The sequence below is a fragment of the Podarcis bocagei genome, assembly GCF_964188305.1.
Source record: "Podarcis bocagei genome assembly, chromosome: 6".
Lineage (NCBI taxonomy): Eukaryota > Metazoa > Chordata > Lepidosauria > Squamata > Lacertidae > Podarcis > Podarcis bocagei.
In genome coordinates this window covers 84,317,362-84,335,135 of record NC_138130.1, presented here as the reverse complement: position 1 = coordinate 84,335,135, position 17,774 = coordinate 84,317,362, and the positions used below count along the sequence as shown (strand labels likewise).

Sequence of the window (17,774 nt, the reverse complement as noted above, 5' to 3'; positions counted from 1 at the left end):
ACAAGGTATTAAGAACTGTCAGTGCAGAATCCTCTGCAGGAAATCTAATACCCATCTGGTGTTTGAAATATAGCCATCTGTGCCAAAAGAAAAACCATAATCAAGAAAGCTAAATGCCACTATGACATTGCATCCAAAATTAAGCAAAAGCGAATAAATTATTCCACTACTTGCATTCAGGATTTTAGTGACAAGATGGCTTCAGAGCCTTCGGGGAGTATGCATTATAAAAACTGGAAGAATGCAAGTGGTGGTGAACTGTTTGTGTAAGGCAGAAGATCCATTCAGCGCAAATGAACTGTAAGCAGATTCAATGATTACTTCTTTCAATAATTACTTCTTTCAGTTCAATGGTTACTTCTTTCAAGCTAGGACAAAATGCACTAGACTGCAATCAGAAGTGGTAAGGCCTGACAACACTGGGCATTGCAAGAAAACTTTATTATAAGATGAAAAGAGATTTCATATGAAGCAGAATAAAGGCTATAAAGGGCGAGAGTTTGCACTGACTAAGACCCAGAACAGAGTCTTAAGCCAATTTATGAAAAGTTGGTCTGTCAGTCTTTGGTATTATTATTATTATTATTATTATTATTATTATTATTATTATTATTAGCCACCCTTCACCCTACAGGCCCAGAGCAGCTAACAATAATTAAAACACAATGTCAAAAACAGTTTAAAGCAAATTTCAATCAAAGTGTGTCCTAAATATATACATCTCAAGTGTCAAAAGCCATGGTAAAGAGAGGTTTCTTCAGCATTCACCGAAAGTTGCATAATCAAGATGCAAGATGCACTTTTGTGGGGAGGAAGTTCTACAAGTTAGGCGCTGCCAGGCAGCATGTCCTCTCCCGAGTCACCACCCCCTGGGTTTCTGACCATATCTCCTGTGCACAAGCTGTCCGTCCCCCCCCCCCCCAATACAAACATTATTTTTGCCTGGCAATATGTCTTTACATAGCTATGAAGCACCACATTCTGCCCTGACAAATTCTACAGCCCCTGAGGTCAACTCTTCCATGAATGGCAGGAGCTATGCGTAATGTGTGCATCTTACTTGATTATAAACTAACTGGAATCAGCTGCGGAAGCGGTGTGTCTTTTCTAGGTTATGCCAAATGTGAAGCTTTGCAGTGAAAATAGTAAAATGGTGGGGCAGTTGCAAGAAGAACCCAGGAGGGAAGAATGAAGTCCTGTCGTATCAATTGGGTATCCTTCACAAGAATAGTTGTGACAGTTATTCATTTCCATGCTTCAGGCACAGTATTGGTGCTCAAGCTGTACTTTCCTGTAGGTGTGTCAAACTACACAGAAAAACATGAAGCGTATTCGAGGGAGACGTTTATCTGCTTAGGATTTATTGAGCTTCCTTTTCAACTACCAGTTCATAAAAGGCACAGCAGTGAACAAAGCTGTTCATGTAACAGAAGTGTCCAATTCAATCCTGCTGTTCCCAATAAAAGGCAATGATTTCATGGATGGGCATTAAAGGGATAATTTAACAAGAACTAGATTTGGTATGGTGTCATAGCAAGAAAAACACCCCAAAGCAGCCTCATTTGTTCACTCTGTGGTTCCTGTTTCCCCACGTTAAAAATATTTTCTTAATTAAAAAAAAACATCAGTTATACTCTCAAGGAAAATTCAAAAGCTGCTACACTGAGGCAGGTACCTAACACACAATTTTAAAATGTGAATTCACTGCTGAAGTGCCAAGTTTTGAACTAGTACTAACTTCTCGCCTAATACTGTCTCAAAAAGTGCTCTCTAATTACCCCGTTTGCACACAAAAAGTACACTAACGCAACTCATTAGAACTATTACAAATATATTTAGCATTTGTGGGGTGGGGGTGGAGGATACATGGCAAGCTCAGCATTAACATGAACTAAAAACTTAAGATAAAAATTTTGAAGCAAGCCTTTAGGAATTCAAAGATCTGTACTCACCACTTCTTCCAAGGCAGCACTTCTCCCAAAAGAGCAAGTGAGGTGTGTGAGGCAGTTAACGAACGAAGAAAAAAGTTCATTTGGAATGGCTGTTAGTATATTGCGAGGAAATACAGTGATCAAGTTGCTGATTATACTTGATATTCCCACTGCTTCAGAGTCCTCTATCTCAATTCTGTTAAGACAAAACATTTTTATTTTTTAAGAGAAAAGAGTAAATGACTCTACCGGCATAGTCAAATCAAGACCCACTGTCAAGAATCTTTTAAGTATTCCACGCCACTGTTCAAGCTGCAAAGAACTACAGGAAGCAAGTCCCTCCCTCCTCAAATTCTAGGAAGCAAACCTATTACATACCCATTGATAGTGTTGAGCAATCCCTCAATGAAGTGAGCTAAGTAATCGACTTGAGAACTTTCGTCTGGAAAAACTGGCCCATGGAGAGAGGCTAGCTGAGCTAGGCACTGCAGCGAGTCTTGTGCCATATCTGTGTCTTCTCTAATTTTTCGATGCACCTTTTTGGAAGCAAGAGGGTTAACACCACATGAGAGGCGGGGGTAGGAAATTAGACATTCTTCTACCATAGTCACATGGCTCGCAATCCTAAAGAGCACATTGCAAGTCCATGCACACTCAACACACGCTCAGAACTTTCTCCACTGAATTTGAAATCAAGAGTCTTATTATTTCTAGGCACTTAAACCTTCCAAGCTGCCCTCTCAATATGCCAACTTCATAAGCCATATTTAATTAGTCTAAGGCAATGTTTCGCTGGGACCTACCTACATGTTGAACTGTCTATGCATGTTGAGACTTAAGAGAGAAACAGATGCCAGCCAGTCAGACATGCTGCTACTTCTAAAAACAGCAATAATGACAGCCATCTGTATTATGCTAACTATGCCTGGGCTACAGTGTCTTGCTAAAGTTAGTCGACAAGTTCAATCAAGATTATATAGATGCTTCTTTAGCAGAGGTAAACACAGAACCCGCAAGAAACCAAATATATTTTGCTTGCAGCAAAATCTTTTGATTCCGTTTTGATCCCCTCATTTCTGCGAGCAGGATCATGTCACTCTTCCTCAGGAGGTCTTCAGTGAGAAGAAATCATCTCAACAAAGTGAGCATCCATTTATTGACTGAATTTTTATGACAAAATAAGGATGTCAAGGGAACTTACTTTACATAAACTATTGGATGCAATTAGAGCTTCTAGAATCCGACATCAAGAAATAGTCATCCAATAAGAAATATAATACTAGTAATTGAAATCTATGGATATAAATTAAATGAATGCCCATCTCAAAGTACTAAAAAAAATAGAAGTGATGCTAAATTAGAGTTCTCTTTGGTTAAAGGAACACATTGAATTTTTAATATAATGAGATTCACTGTAGTGCTATGTTTTCTAGTTTAATCAAAGCTCCTACTGAAACACAAGCATGGCAAATAAACACTGCAAATCAGGAATTAGCCAGCACAGCAGATTCTGCTTTTTAGATACTTAGTAAGCCATTAAAAAGCTGATAAATGTGTTAGTTACCATTTCATTTGTATGAATTTGACATCTAAAATAAATCTAAGTGTGCCTGGTAAAAAGAGTGATATAATTTGAAAATAAGTTATTTTACCAATAAAAGTGAGCCTTTGAGCCAGAGACCTCGTAACAGAGAATTACATTAGAAAGGGTTAACCTGTAAATGCAAAAACTATTTGCTTGTGGAGGTTCCCAGCTGACAGTAGCAACTGTCTGGGTTGTCTAGACAGCTGTTCACATTGTGTGCAGCTGTTAAATAGTCTGCCAGCAAGTTTTTCACCTTTTTGAAAATGCTTGAGCAAGATAAAAAAGCTCACAAGTAACTATGTACACACAACAGCTAAAATTGTCAAGCAAATTAATACACTATACAAAATATTTACTAAACGTTATTTGACATCTAGACAAGAGTTTTAAATATTTCTTAGCTTTGAAACCAATACCCGCACATTCCTGCAATACACAATTTTATTCCTGGAGATAAACCTAAACTGGTTTCTTCCATGTCTTTTTTTCAGGATGGTAATCTATATTCTTAAAGCATTGTCCTTTTTTCCATTAATTTGCAATGATTTGGAGCCTTTAGGTAACCAATGCTGCAATCCTACAGCTACCCATTTGGGAGGAAAAGCACCACTGAACATGTCTAGATGGCTGCAGATTTCCTGAACAGAGTGCTCAAGGCACCAAAGCCTGCCTCACATGCAATGCCATGATCTCTTATATGGTAGTAAGATCTATGTAGAAGACATACATGTGCACTGTTCACATGCAGCAAACATGCAAGACAAGATTGACGCATGTGTCCCTGGTTGCTTATGACAGCGACGCACATCTTTCCTGCACGGAAACATCATCAAAGTAGGAAGTTGCCTACATGGGAAAACAGCCATTAAGCTGCATTAAGTTCTGCTATACCAAATGAGAATAGGGCCTTTCGAGACAGCAAGCAAGGATCTGTCTGCTTTTTATAATCGACCGGGAATTTTTAATTAAGTGTCATTATTAGGGAATTGACTAACTTCACACTGCAACACCACTTCTTAGGCCTAAATGACACCCAGATTAAACATTATTAAAATTCACTGGAAACATAAATGCAGTGCCTTCATTTCTGTTCACCAAACAAGATCTTAAAGCAACAACATCTAGGCGCACATAGGCAGATTTCTGTTAACCTCTAACAAACAAACCAACAAAAACAGTGTGACCTTTAGAAATATAGCTGTTTGGCAAGTAAGAGAATTTCATTATGCAACCCTCACCTGAATTCAGAGAAGGGAGCCCCAGCTTCTTTCCTACTAAGCTAGCAACAGCAAAATGGGACTTACCGTAAAGAAAAGCTCCATAACTCTGCTGTCCAGGAGGGTCTCACGCCAGGACTCTGTTGGCTTTAGCATCACATTTTGTGAGGATTCAAACATAGCTATATAATGTCTGCCTAGTTATCGGGTGTCAAGGTCAACAACAACATTCCGACTTGGCTTTAAAGAAAGAGGAAAGAAAAAAAAGAATCCCAGATACAACAGGTCCCATTCAGAAAGAATGCAATGGAAACAAGCTTTAAGCCCCTCCACATACACAGCATAATTCATGCATGAGGGCAAGGAATAAAAGGTATTAAGGACTGGGAAAAAAGAATGCCCTAGGAATGCCAGATAACAGTTTGATCACAATGACGAGACATTCCATAGTGGCACAATCACTTTAATAACCATCCCGTTGTGACAGGAGAAAGGGAAACAAAAATGATACCACACTTGGCAGGTATGCAAACTTGAGCAAAATATTTTTCTTAAACCATTCTGAAATGTTATTGGCTGGCTTTATCACAAATCTATAACGAGCCCTTTGAAATCTGTTGATCCTGATCTTTATAACAGTCTAACAGGCTTCACAGAATTAAACGCAGTTCATCTTCAAGCTATGCAGAAGAACAAATGAAAATCCTAATATATACAGGACTGGGGCAGAGCCATCCTGCCGGGGTGGGATGGAGAGAATCCAAGGTAGAAAGAAAGAAAGAAAGAAAGAAAGAAAGAAAGAAAGAAAGAAAGAAAGAAAGAGGAAGGAAGGACTACCACTAATTTCAGTGGGTCTTATTTCCAAGTAAATGAGCTAAGGATTTCTGAATCAACGGACATCCAATGAGTTCTATGGGGCTAGAGCATCAAAATGGGAGACTCCTCTAAAATAAACACGGCTGAACAACCCTATCACAGAGAACTATTACAAAATATTATGAGATTTATTTCGGCAATAAAAATATACATGTAATAAAGATGTGAACATTTGCACTCAACGTTAAACCAAAGTTATAACCAACTATGAATGTTTAAGATATCTGGCAGTTATCCAATTTATTGTGTGGTTCAATTTATCGTATTTTGCCAAGCACAGAAAAATATTCCATTCATTTTAAAGTTCCACACATAAAGCAGGAAGAAGCCATTGGTCTGAAGGGCTAAACCGCTTAACACATATTTCTTCCTAAAGATGCATTGCACAGCTTTTGGAGGCCCCCCCAAAAATGATGCATAGTTGGTTAATTTCAAAACTGGAGTGGTAAATTACATTGCACATCATTCACCACCCTGGTAGGCTTTTTTTTGGGGGGGTGCTGAAAATTGAAAAACAACAACAAAGAAACCATTTCAGTGCTGTCAGAATGCAATGCCTTTGACAATTATTCGATTTAAATAAAAACCATTTGCAATAAGGGTAGGCCTTAATGTAATTCAAGAGGGTGCACACTAGCTTTTAAAGATAAAGAGTTGAAAGATTCTCACAACATATTAAGTATGTATTATTATTACAAAGTGTAAATGCAGCAGTTGCTATGACCAGAACAGTGGGGCTTGTCTTCTGTATGGGCCCTTTGGCCTCCAGCACCTCCCCCCCCTTTTTTAACCTCTTATTTTTAACTTTGCTTAGGGGTGGGGGTGGGGTGTGCTGCAAAGTGCAATGTCAGTAGGACCCCAGCCTCCTGCCATCTTAATTTGCCCAGAGGCAGATTTCTGTCATAGGCCTGTGCCCCAAAGTCTTTTAAGAACCTAGCAACTCCCATGTAAATAAATAAAAACACCCAGATAAATACAAAAATATAAATAGCAGCTTCAGCATAAGTATATGTCTAACTGTATAACCACATATATTAATAAACCCCCGGTTCGGTATCCTCTTGACCCGGGAGTCTAATTCCAGCTCCTATCTAGCTCCGGTTTTGTTGTGCTGCTAATTGTTGTCTTTCTGCAGATGCTTAGTCAAATATTTTGATGCATTTGCAACAGCGAACTATGAGTGATTAGCAAAGAATGCAGTGACATAGCAAACGTAGCAGCTCGTTGGGAATAAAATTAGAATTCTGAAGCTTACATTTCCTCAAGACTGTTTGTCAAGATCAGGTGATTATTTCCCACATGTAATAAACGATCTTCAAAAGGATATAATTTGGAGGGAGAAAATTCCAGCTTAAGACCTGATTGGCTAGTGCAAGGTAACGCTGAAAGACTGAAGACATCTGAGCATTAAGGTTTTCACGCCGGCTGAATTCCTGTAGTACCTCTACTGTGAGCATGAATATCTGTCGGAGGTCGTCTTCCTGTGCAGGATAAGCAAAAACGTTTACATTTCTTTGGTTAAAATAATAAACTATCAGGATTTTTTTAAAAATAAAAAAGACATGCTCCTTAGTGTGTGTTCTATGCAATCTGAAGATTGCCTTGCGCCAAGTCAGATCACTGGTCTATCTAGGGCAGGGGTGCTAACTGGATTCTAGATCGGCTGGCAGTGAGAAGACCTTTAACCAGCCTTACCTGGAAATGCTAAGCAGTGGCGTGCAATCAGTGGACTAGGGGGGCGAGGCTAGATCCATCTCTCCCACCACCTCCCCAAAGCCCACCACTGATGCCAAGAATTGAAGTGCATGCAAAGCACTCAGCTATGGTCCAAGTTAACAGACAGCTCTTTTCAGATGACAGGTGATCTAATGCAATGCGTGTGTGTGAAGAGGCTCATGGAGATAAGTCTTGTCTATTACCTACAAGCTCATCTACTGTGCTTATAGATACTCTGTTTACTTTTGTGTACATATCTGTAAGTGAAATAGGGATTTCCTTTATTCTATATTTCTAAGAAGAAATGTAAACCATGTGTCCTTTGTTTACCTGAAATATCCGCTTGCAGTTGCCGTGGAACTCCATGCTTAGCCCAATGTTGCTGGTTTTGCTTGAACTTGAGAACTCGCTCAACAGCGCTGTTAAAATGGAGCAGGCCAGTGTTTGCTGCAAGGATACAGGGGAAGAATTATTATTATTATTACTACTACTAAATTAAGTGTATGATGAAGTAAACCTCAACAATATCTTAACACAATACATCTGTTATATTACTTATTTTAAGAAAACCAATGTTAGAAACTCAGATATATAAGCTAGGGGCCAAATGGCTCCTTAAACCAAGGTTACAGTCGCCAAAATAGAATGTCTAGTTGCCAATTTGGGGCAACGGCTCTAAAGTCTTATTTTTCAAATGATGGACTGATTGTGATTGATTCTCAGTTCAGATGACAACCTTGAGCTAGGTTAAGAGCTTTGAGAACTTAAAGAAGAAAAGTCACTTGATCCACAGGAACAGTCCATATATATATTTGCCAATTCCTTCTCTTTTTTGAAATGGTGACTGCTTCTGCTCAGGCTTCCCACTCTCCAGGTGAGCAGTTTAAGGAAGCCCCTATTGCCCTCCCAGTTCATGCGAGCCGGAGTGGTATGGGAGCTTGCTCAGTAGGGCTGGGTGATATATCTCTGCTGCTGCTTCATCCCCTAAGGTGGGGAGGAAGAAGCAGCCGAGATACATTCCATACATTGTGATATATCAGTCATATCACAGTATTTAGGTATCACCCAGCCCTACTGAAAACATTGGAAAGTCAGACAATAAACACATAGTTATATGGTCCAAGTCACTTACAGGGGCTACCAGTGAAAAAATCTCAGTATTTTTTAAAAAATTAATTTATTAATCATCTTTCACTTGTGTCTCAAGGTGAACATACCAAACCTACCTACCCACCATAAAACAGCTAAAATAGTTTTAAACGGTCTAAATAGTTTTAAAGGTCTAAAAACAATAAAAAAATGAACACCGAAGGCAGTTGGAAAAGCTTGTTGAAACAAAAATGTATTCATTTAGTTCTGGCAAGAACAGGTAGTGAGTGCCATATCTTAACAGGGGTGCAGTTCCACAGAACTGCGGCAGCTACACAGAAAATCCTGCTACAAGTTACTTGCAGAATACAGTGACCTGGTGGGTATATAAGGGATAAGGTGATCTCTCAAGTAACCTGCTCCTGAGTTATAAAAGGCCTTCTAAGTTATTACCTTGAACTTGCCCTGGTAGCAGGTTGGCAGCCAGTGCAAATCCTCCAAACAAGGTGTTATATTCTGGCAGTAGTTTCATAGAACCATAGAGCTGCAGAGCTGGAAGGGACCCCGAGCTAAGGCCTCCAGACCAACTTCAACGGTAGACCCACACAGAGGACTTTGCAGTAATACAACCTTTAGTTGAATCCAGCCTTAAGGGTTTACTCTGCGCACAATTTAGGAACATGATGTAAGAAGAGCCTGCCGGGTCAGGCTCATGGCCCGTCTAGTCCAACATCCTGTTCTCACACAGGGGCCATCCAGATGCCTGTCAGAAACCTGGAAGCAGGACATGAGCACAGCAGGATTCTCGCCTCTAGCGACTGGTATTCAGAAGCACATGGCTTCTGACCATGGAGGCAGAACATAGTTGTATACCGCCTTCTTTTTGAAAAATTTGGGGGGGGATGCACAAAAGGAAAAGAAGAAAACCTAACGGCTGAGATTCCTAAATCAATAAATAAAATTCAGAATCTGGCTTTCTAGAACACTTCGGCTACCTTTATACTCGAAAGAGCTACTTATTGTCGTGGATCAGTCATAATCTTGCCAGGTTACAACACCTGGGGCTTTAAAGGGTTTTTTTGGGGGGGGGGTTAAAGTTGGACACATATAAATTTCACATGAGAATGTGGATAGAGAAGTTTCTCTCTCTCAAAAGGTTAGAACTTCAATGAAGCAGAACAGTGGAAAATTCAGGAAAGACAAGACCTTTTCACACAGCATACGATGGAACAATCACAATGCGTAGTGGTGGCTACCCATATGGAAACCTTTAAAATGGAATTAGACCAACTCATAGATAAGGTTATCACTAGACATGATGGCTGTGTACTCCAAGACCAGGGGCAGCAACAGGAGAGAGGGCTGCTTCACTCATGCCCTGCTTGTGGGCCTCATCCAGGAATCTGGTTAGCCACAGTGAAAAAAACATATGCTTGACTGGATGAGGCTTTGGTATCACCGAGCAGGGCTCTTCTTATGTTCTTATTGCAAGGTTCCAAAGCCCCTATAAAAGCTAGAAGCTTTAAATATTGCATGCTCATATTAGTAGTATTTGTATTTTCCAGACAAAGGTCTGTTGCTGTTTTATCTTGGTAGCTAAACAGGTCTTGACCTGGCCAGTACCTGGATAGGAAAACCCTACCTGTATCAATGAATTCCTCTAAAATCTGTAGTAGTGAACTTTGTTTAGTTCATCACCAAAATTTCCAGATGCACTGAAGTTCATAGATCTTCCAGACTCCATTAAAGGTGTATACTCTTGTTCCAAATGGGTCAAGCTTTACGTTTAAGGCGAACTTTCAAATACCAAATGGTACCTTTGGCAATAAGTGTCACAATACCTGATTCTGCAAGGGAGAGCGATTTATAGGTCCTCTATATCATACATTAAATGTCCCATATTCCATTGTTTTGCTCTTCACAATGGTTGGGTGCACAATAGATGTCTACAACTATTGGCTTTATTCCTAGACTATTTGGAGCCAAGGTGCCAAGGATGGACAGAGGAACAGGAATTGTTAAAGGGTCATGCATGCCGGCAAGTGTCCAGGGGTTAAACGGAAATATGCACACTACCTCTGAACACCCGAAAGATTAAAGTCGTGATGATACTATTTATGCGAGGTCACGCAACAGCTGACAGTAGTGCCATCCACCCACCAACTGCGACATCTTTGTTCAGAAATGCCTCTGATGTCAGTACCTTGACCCCACAGAGAGCTAGTTATCTCAGCTAGTATACACAAAATTAACATTCTTCTTAGCTATATAAATCCCAGACAATCCAAGAAAAAAAGAAAGAAAAAGAAAAAGAGACTTTTAGATTAAATATGCATTTAAGTGGAATTCAGTGGAAAATTACAAAAGTGAGTTTGGACTCCACAGCCAAAACAAACAAGCAAAAAGCTTTATTTTATTTTCTAGAAATACTTATTATTGCCTACTGCTGCAGTGCATGCAGGTTATGGCTTTGGCCCATTCATCCATTGTCCTGAATTCTGGTGTGCTTGCTTCCTGATAGTCTACTACAAAAGCAAATTTCAAGAAATTTAAGTGCTGGGCAGCAGGTCTCTATCCTTTCCTTATATTCTCATATACTTCAAACAATACCTGATGATTTCAGTCCTTTAATTTTTGTTAAGTCTCCATAGTAGTATTTTATATCACTATAACAGACTGGCGCAGAGGTAATATTCCTGATCTACTAACCATGGTTAGCAGATCAGTGTGCTGTCATCTCACATGTTCTTTCCTCTCCCTCCCCAATTTCTCTCTTCCTTCTGTGATTTGCTTTAACCACGCTGTGCAGCTTGGTCAGCATTGGCCCAAACAATGGTTAAAACTGGCTAGAATTGCCTGCTAACCAAAGTTTGCAAATCCACCTCGAACCCTGGTTAAGAAGACAGATCTAACGTGTGTAACTGGAGACAGTACATTAGCTTCATACCAGTAAAGATTGTACCTCATGAAACTAGTTTGTCTCACCCACCAGAAATTTCATTAGTTCCACCACATGAACAAACTACATACCCAAACAATAACCCCATCTGACAAAATAAAATAGTTCTCTTGTTTGCAGAGTGAATTGTCTCTTAGAATAGCCTGGCACTTACCCCAGTTGGGCTTTACTACCAGGAATATACTTTATAAAAGTTTGCCATGCTTAAAAGAGACTTTCAGCTGCTCTAACAGAAGATCAATGAGAATGTGCTAAGAGAGATTAACTGGGCAATCAGACACCCAGTGGAAGAAAAGTGGTCCCAGACAATTATGATTGTTGTTTAAATTTAGGATCTAATGAACTCAATAATGCTACTTTGCAAAAAAAATATAAATATACATATATACTGTTTTATTATAAGAGAAATAGTATGAATTATTTCTGCATGCTGCCGTGCTCTTACCAAAAGTGTGACTCGTGCCTTCAAAAAAGAATGTCACTTAAACTGAATGATAAAGCCAGAATGAATGTCTGAAGGGATTTCACACTTGTGTCTGGGACTGTCAATGGCATACGCGCACCGTTTTATTTGAGAGTGGTTAGGTTACAGAGGATGAAAGGGATAAGAGTTCAAAGACTGTTTAGGAAAATAGAGGGGAGAGTGCACACCTGTCCAAAACACAGAATCTGATCGGAGAATTAATTTCGGCAGCTAAAACTGTTGTGTCTCCATCAGACATGTGCATCCTAGTCCGCAGCAGGCGAAGAAGGATCGCTTTGCTTTGACCAGTTGCCTTTGCTAGTGCTTCTCAAAACAGAAAACAGGGAAATCCCTTTGGAAAACGCCTGTGTGTATGTGTGTTTTCCTCTTTATATCTAAAGCAGAGGGAGTGCTGCACTTAGGGCCAGGAGCCTTCACAGTTGTGTTATCGCAGCATCTGAAGCTAATCCTGCTGTCTTAAATCATTTTCAGACACCGCCAAGATGATTTATAGGGTGGCTGTTCTTCTGAAATGCTTCTGTGAAATCCATATTGTCATTGTTAGCTGATGTCTAAGAACGCAGGAAGTATTTGATAGCACCACTCAAGAAATACTTGCAACTAATACAGCGAGAGGAAGCAGGCGCAGTGAAACAAGGAAGCTCTGGAACTAAAACGGCCATTCTGGAAGCAAACCGTTTTCTAGAAGAGCAACTTCAACAAGTAGCTTTTTGTTTTAAGTCCCTGTCCTTATGCAACCTTCCTCAGATGAAAAAGTGGTAAATACAGCTTCTCTTTTTCAGTCAATCCTGAATCATTTGTACTGTTTAGATGTTCTGGGGTTAAATCCAGCTGCTATTCAAGTCAATGAGAACCCTCACACACACTCTCTGCGCTAGCTGGGTGTTGCATGGGTGCTTTTCAGAAAAGAAGGATCTCCCCAAGAAATCCTGCACACTGAGTAAATGTGACTTGAATTGCATTTCATTACAGCTGAATTATGCATTCAGGGATATTTTTTAAAAAAACATTAGTTAAGAGTTTGAGTTAGCGTGTCAACAAGTAGTTAACATTAGACCAAACAAAGAATCAACACACAAATTCAGGTTCATAAACTAGGGTGTATGTATGTAGCTGCATGAAAACAAGAGGTAACTGGCTAACCAGAGACATTTCTCCCCTTTCAGCTACGGGCATCATGTCTAGACAACCATCTCTCAGCTTAGGGTGCTCAGATATCATTGCCCAAATAATTCCAGTCTGTATCCTTACTGAATTTAGAATTATTTTTACATATGAAATTGTTTTTACTGCTGATGTGTTTTATTTTAAGGCTATCACTTTTTATTTCTTTCCGCTATGTTACACTAGTCATGAATGGAAATAAATAAATAAATATAAATTAAACAGACAGTTAAGCAAGAAAGCAAAGAAAAAACCCCACTATAAACATTTGTGGCTTTATATAGGTTAGTGTAACATAACAACAAAGTGTTCACCTTTATTTTCTTTTTCTAGTATTTATTACTAGATTGATACCTCACTTTTCCTTCAAGGAGGAGTTTTTTTCTCACAACAACCCTGTGAGGGAGGCCATGCTAAGAGGTGCTGACTGGCCCAGGGCCATTCACTGAGCTTCGTGGGGATTTCAATCTCGTCTCCTAGGCCCTAGTCCAGCACTCTAGTTGCTACAGCACACTGGCCTATCAATCAGCACCCCCAGCTTCCCTCGCTTAAGGACCTAATTACACAAAACTGGTCCATTGACAGAATTCTCCATTTATCTTGTCTTGATGTATTTTCATTTTTCTTCAAAACACTATTAGTAACAGGAGCACAGATGCCTGAAGAGGGCTAAATTTGGCAACACTTCTTGAAACTGCATTGGGTTATCTATTTTTAAACAGTTTACACACATTCGCATTTATATAGGTTTCTTACTGAACCATGCCTTGTTTATTTACCTCTCTACTAAATTACCTGCTTTAACACATGAGGTTTCGTTGTGCCATCTGTCTGTGGGCTATGCAATTTTGCTTCCCCTTCCTTTTCCCTTGCCAAGTTGTGGGCGGAAAGCACCAACATTACTAATCTGGGCCCTAGAGAAGAAGGGGAAGCATGAAGAAGCCCCTTGGGCTTTCGTTTGCTGTTGCACTCTTTCCAGCTCCCATTTATAAAACACAGGTTATTTTATTTTACGTTTTCATTGCTAAATTTATATACTGCCCAACATCTGAAGATCACAGGGTAGTTTACAACATAAAATCCTGCACCAAAAGGATCCCCCACAAAAATGTGTAGCATAATAATAATAATAATAATAATAATAATAATAATAATAATAATAACACACCCACACGCCACGTATGTTTAAAAGGACATAGATTTCAACAGCAAAGGCCTAACTGAGGAGGAATGTTTTTGCCTGACGTCTTTTACAACTGGAGTGAAGGGACAGGACCCTTCTAGATCATAAAACTTAAGATCTGTGTGCCCTGAGGGAAGGAAGAAGAGAAGCAGCCCAGGCTCCTATGGGCCGCATACCACTGCTCCTGAATCAACTATCAGGTCGCCTGCGCCCCTTCACCCTCTTGCTACTTCAGATCTGTGTGCCCTGAAGGAAGGCAGATGTGAGGAAGGTCCAGACCAGGGAGATCATGCCAAATGGTCCCCAAAGGACCATCAGTCAGCCCGGAAGGACTCTGCTCTACTGTTCGGTATCATTTGCTTCGATATTTTAAGATTGCAAACCATCTTGGGTGACTTGGCAACAAGGTCATGTATAAACGCAATAAATAAAATGTTTCGAGAATCCACTTCTGCTTTTCCTTTATATAGAAAAAGGATCGGTACAAAGCCTAAGGGGTTCCATTGCTTCATAGTAGAACTGTTATCAAGGGGTGGGGCTTATCAGTTCCAATATGGCCGAACTGTCCTATGTGTACTGAACTATAGTCAAGACTACAATGTGATGCCCTTTCTATCAGTGGCTGCTACCACGTTTCGATGTCAACCTCTGTTAAAGTTAGCAGCGCTGGAATCAAGAAGCGTTTGCCAGAATTCACTGTGCAGCCTGTTTTACAAATTTACAAGGCACTTCATGGACAAAATTGCCCCAAGTGATAGCCTGCCTTCTTGCCTGCTTCAGAGACGGGAACAATATATTCCCACTGGCAAGATTTCTAACCGTCATCCATTCCACTTTGTTCTGTCTATAACAAATGAGTTAGTTTTGTATGGTGATGCTACTGCAATTTTCCTCTGAAACTGTTTGGTCAGCTTGCTTGCGTGTTCTCAGATCCTTTTGTTCCACTTCAAAGAGTTACCCCTCTATACATTTCCTTGTAGGTTGGTGTTTTTAAGCTTTTAAATTTCCAAAAATATGAACTTGCTCTAGAATCATAGAGTTGGAATAGACCACAAGGGCCATCGAGTCCAACCCCCTGCCAAGCAGGAAACACCATCAGAGCAAGTTCAGATCCCACGAGTTAACTTCCTTTGCCCATTTCCACAAAACACTGCATCCAAACAGACATACTATGGTTGTGCTACCGTTCCAAAGCAGAACACAAACCAGCTTCAAACAGTGGGGTGCAATCCAGGTTTGGAGGGCAGGCACAAACCACAGTTTAATGTTCAAATGCAACAATAAAAGTACAGTGGTGCCCCGCAAGACGAATGCCCCGCAAGACGAAAAACTCGCTAGACGAAAGGGTTTTCCGTTTTTGCGTTGCTTCGCTAGACGAATTTCCCTATGGGCTTGCTTCGCAAGACGAAAACATCTTGCGCTTTTTTCTTAAAGCCGCTTGAAGAGGCGCAGTTGCGACGGACTGTGCTTCGCAAGACGAAAAACATCGCAAGACGAAAAGACTCGCGGAACGAATTATTTTCGTCTTGCGAGGCACCATTGTAGCAACTTGATCTGCAAAGTGCAAGGGGGGGGGGAGGAAGGAACATGAGGCTGGTTTGTGTAGCAGCAAACCACAGGTTGGTGTTATAGCTGAACAGAGCTTCTCTCTCTCATGCTATTAATAAGGCACCCCCAAAGGACACAAAATGTAACAGCTAGCTCAGAATTTTTCACTGAAACTTTTGCTTCATGACTGTACTGAAATAAATTCATTTTTTTAAAAACAAAACTGGGATGAGTTTTTCTTCAATTACAAAGTGTTTTTAAAAATTGCTTCCTTAGAACACATTTTATGCGGGAGGGGAATAAATTTTTAGTTCCGTTTTATAGCAATCCTTTACCGAAATGCTGATTTCAATCCATTCCAAAGTTTTCCACAGCCCATCATGAACACCTTTACCCTCCTCCTCTGCTTTGAAACTTTCCAAGAGTACACAGCTCGCTCAACACATTAGAAGCAGTGTTTGACATATTGAACAGACTATTTTTATGTATTAATATGAGGCAGCTCCCCAGGCAGCTAGAAGCAAGCAAACGCACACACACACACACACAAGTATGATGCATTTGCACTTTAGGTCTCAGAAAGGGGAATCCTTCAAATAGCAAAAGCAGAAAGAGTACCAAGGTCCAGGGCCAAGGAACTGCAGGCATCTGTGGTTAAGAGGAGTCTCTCCCACATACATTTCCTCAGCATCTTGGAATCAGTGATGGAAAGCATGAATTAAGCTGACTAAAATTAGTCACTGGCGTTTTAGCAGAAGCTCTGTCCATCAGAGACTGAAGCAGGCTATAGTGCAACAGATTACAAGAGGTAGAAACTTTCACAATGAGGCAGTTTGGTCCACCCTCCTCAGCTCATAGAACAAGTGAATGGTGTTTTAGACACCTCTGTATAAGGTGTATTTTGCAGTTTGTCAAGGGCTTTTTGAATAACCAAAAATGTGTAAACCTCTTCATTGATGGTCAATGAGCAAGATTAGGCCTCTGAATCAATTCTATGTGGTGCCTGGTAGTCCTATGAATTAATGGCTCAAAAAAAATATTGCCCAATTTCACTTGTAAGGAATAGAAAAACGTTTTCAAGTTATAAAGCAGAAATAATCAACACATGCAATATTGCATCTCTTTCCAATTTGGTACACAAGATCCATGTAATTAAAAATGCATGTGTTTGCATAGAATGGTACACTTGCTCTTTAAATGTGAGAAGCATTTTCTGTTTGATAAAACTCACTTTATTGTGGAGACTGACTAATTCACATTGGGCTCAATTTGTGTGGCAAGATACACACTCCCAACCCCTGAGCAACGATCTGGAGAAGATCTGTACCCAAGAATTGCTCCTGAAAAAACAGTGCTGATCCAGCACTGCTCTACATCACATGCAGGACTTTGTTGGGTTCTTTGGAAAAACTCAAGGTGCTCTTTGATCTGGCTGTTGTTGCGTGATGCAAATCTGGGGCCTCTTCAGTTGTTACCCCAATTGCTCCCACGCTGCTCTAATGGCTTCCTGCATAGCTTCCCTCCCGAAAACAAGGACGAGGAACCCTTCTCAATCCACTGTGTACAACATTCTAGGGCCACATGCTAGCAGTGGTCAGGGCCAGAGGGAAAGTGGGGAAAGCCAGAGTCCCTTTGTATAGTGGGCTACATTCCAACCATGCAAAAGCCAGCAGTTCCTATACAGTTGAACCTTGGAAGTCGAACGGAATCGGTTTCAGAAATCAGTTCGACTTCCAAAATGTTAGGAAACCAAAGCGCAGCTTCTGATTGGCTGCAGGAAGCCAATCAGAAGCCGCAGAAGCCCCGTCGGATATTCAGATTCCAAAAGAATGTTTGCAAACCAGAACACTCCAGTTTCTGGCGTTCAGGAGCCAAAACGTTTGAGTACCAAGGCATTTGGGATCTAAGGCACAACTGTACACACACACTCTTCAAGCAATGATTTTGGTTTTATACATATTTGTGCTTTTTGTAGCACTGCGATAGGAGTTGCATTATTCTCACTACACCCCCTTCAGTATT

The 17,774-nt window shown here is 40.3% G+C and overlaps 1 protein-coding gene across 2 annotated transcripts in view; it reads right to left on the bottom strand.

Annotated features, from left to right (window-relative positions):
- XPO4 (exportin 4) overlaps positions 1-17,774 on the bottom strand; it is a gene marked incomplete at its 5' end in the record, with an annotated part of 68,510 nt that overhangs the window by 32,317 nt on the left and 18,419 nt on the right. For both annotated transcript variants that reach the window (XR_014009389.1, XM_081198737.1), the window contains 5 exons: positions 1,953-2,127; positions 2,310-2,467; positions 4,821-4,933; positions 6,937-7,090; positions 7,656-7,772. Coding sequence is in view for 1 of the 2 variants with exons in the window: in XM_081198737.1 (XP_081054863.1) it covers positions 1,953-2,127; positions 2,310-2,467; positions 4,821-4,933; positions 6,937-7,090; positions 7,656-7,772 (717 nt within the window). The remainder of the gene's footprint in view (positions 1-1,952; positions 2,128-2,309; positions 2,468-4,820; positions 4,934-6,936; positions 7,091-7,655; positions 7,773-17,774) is intronic.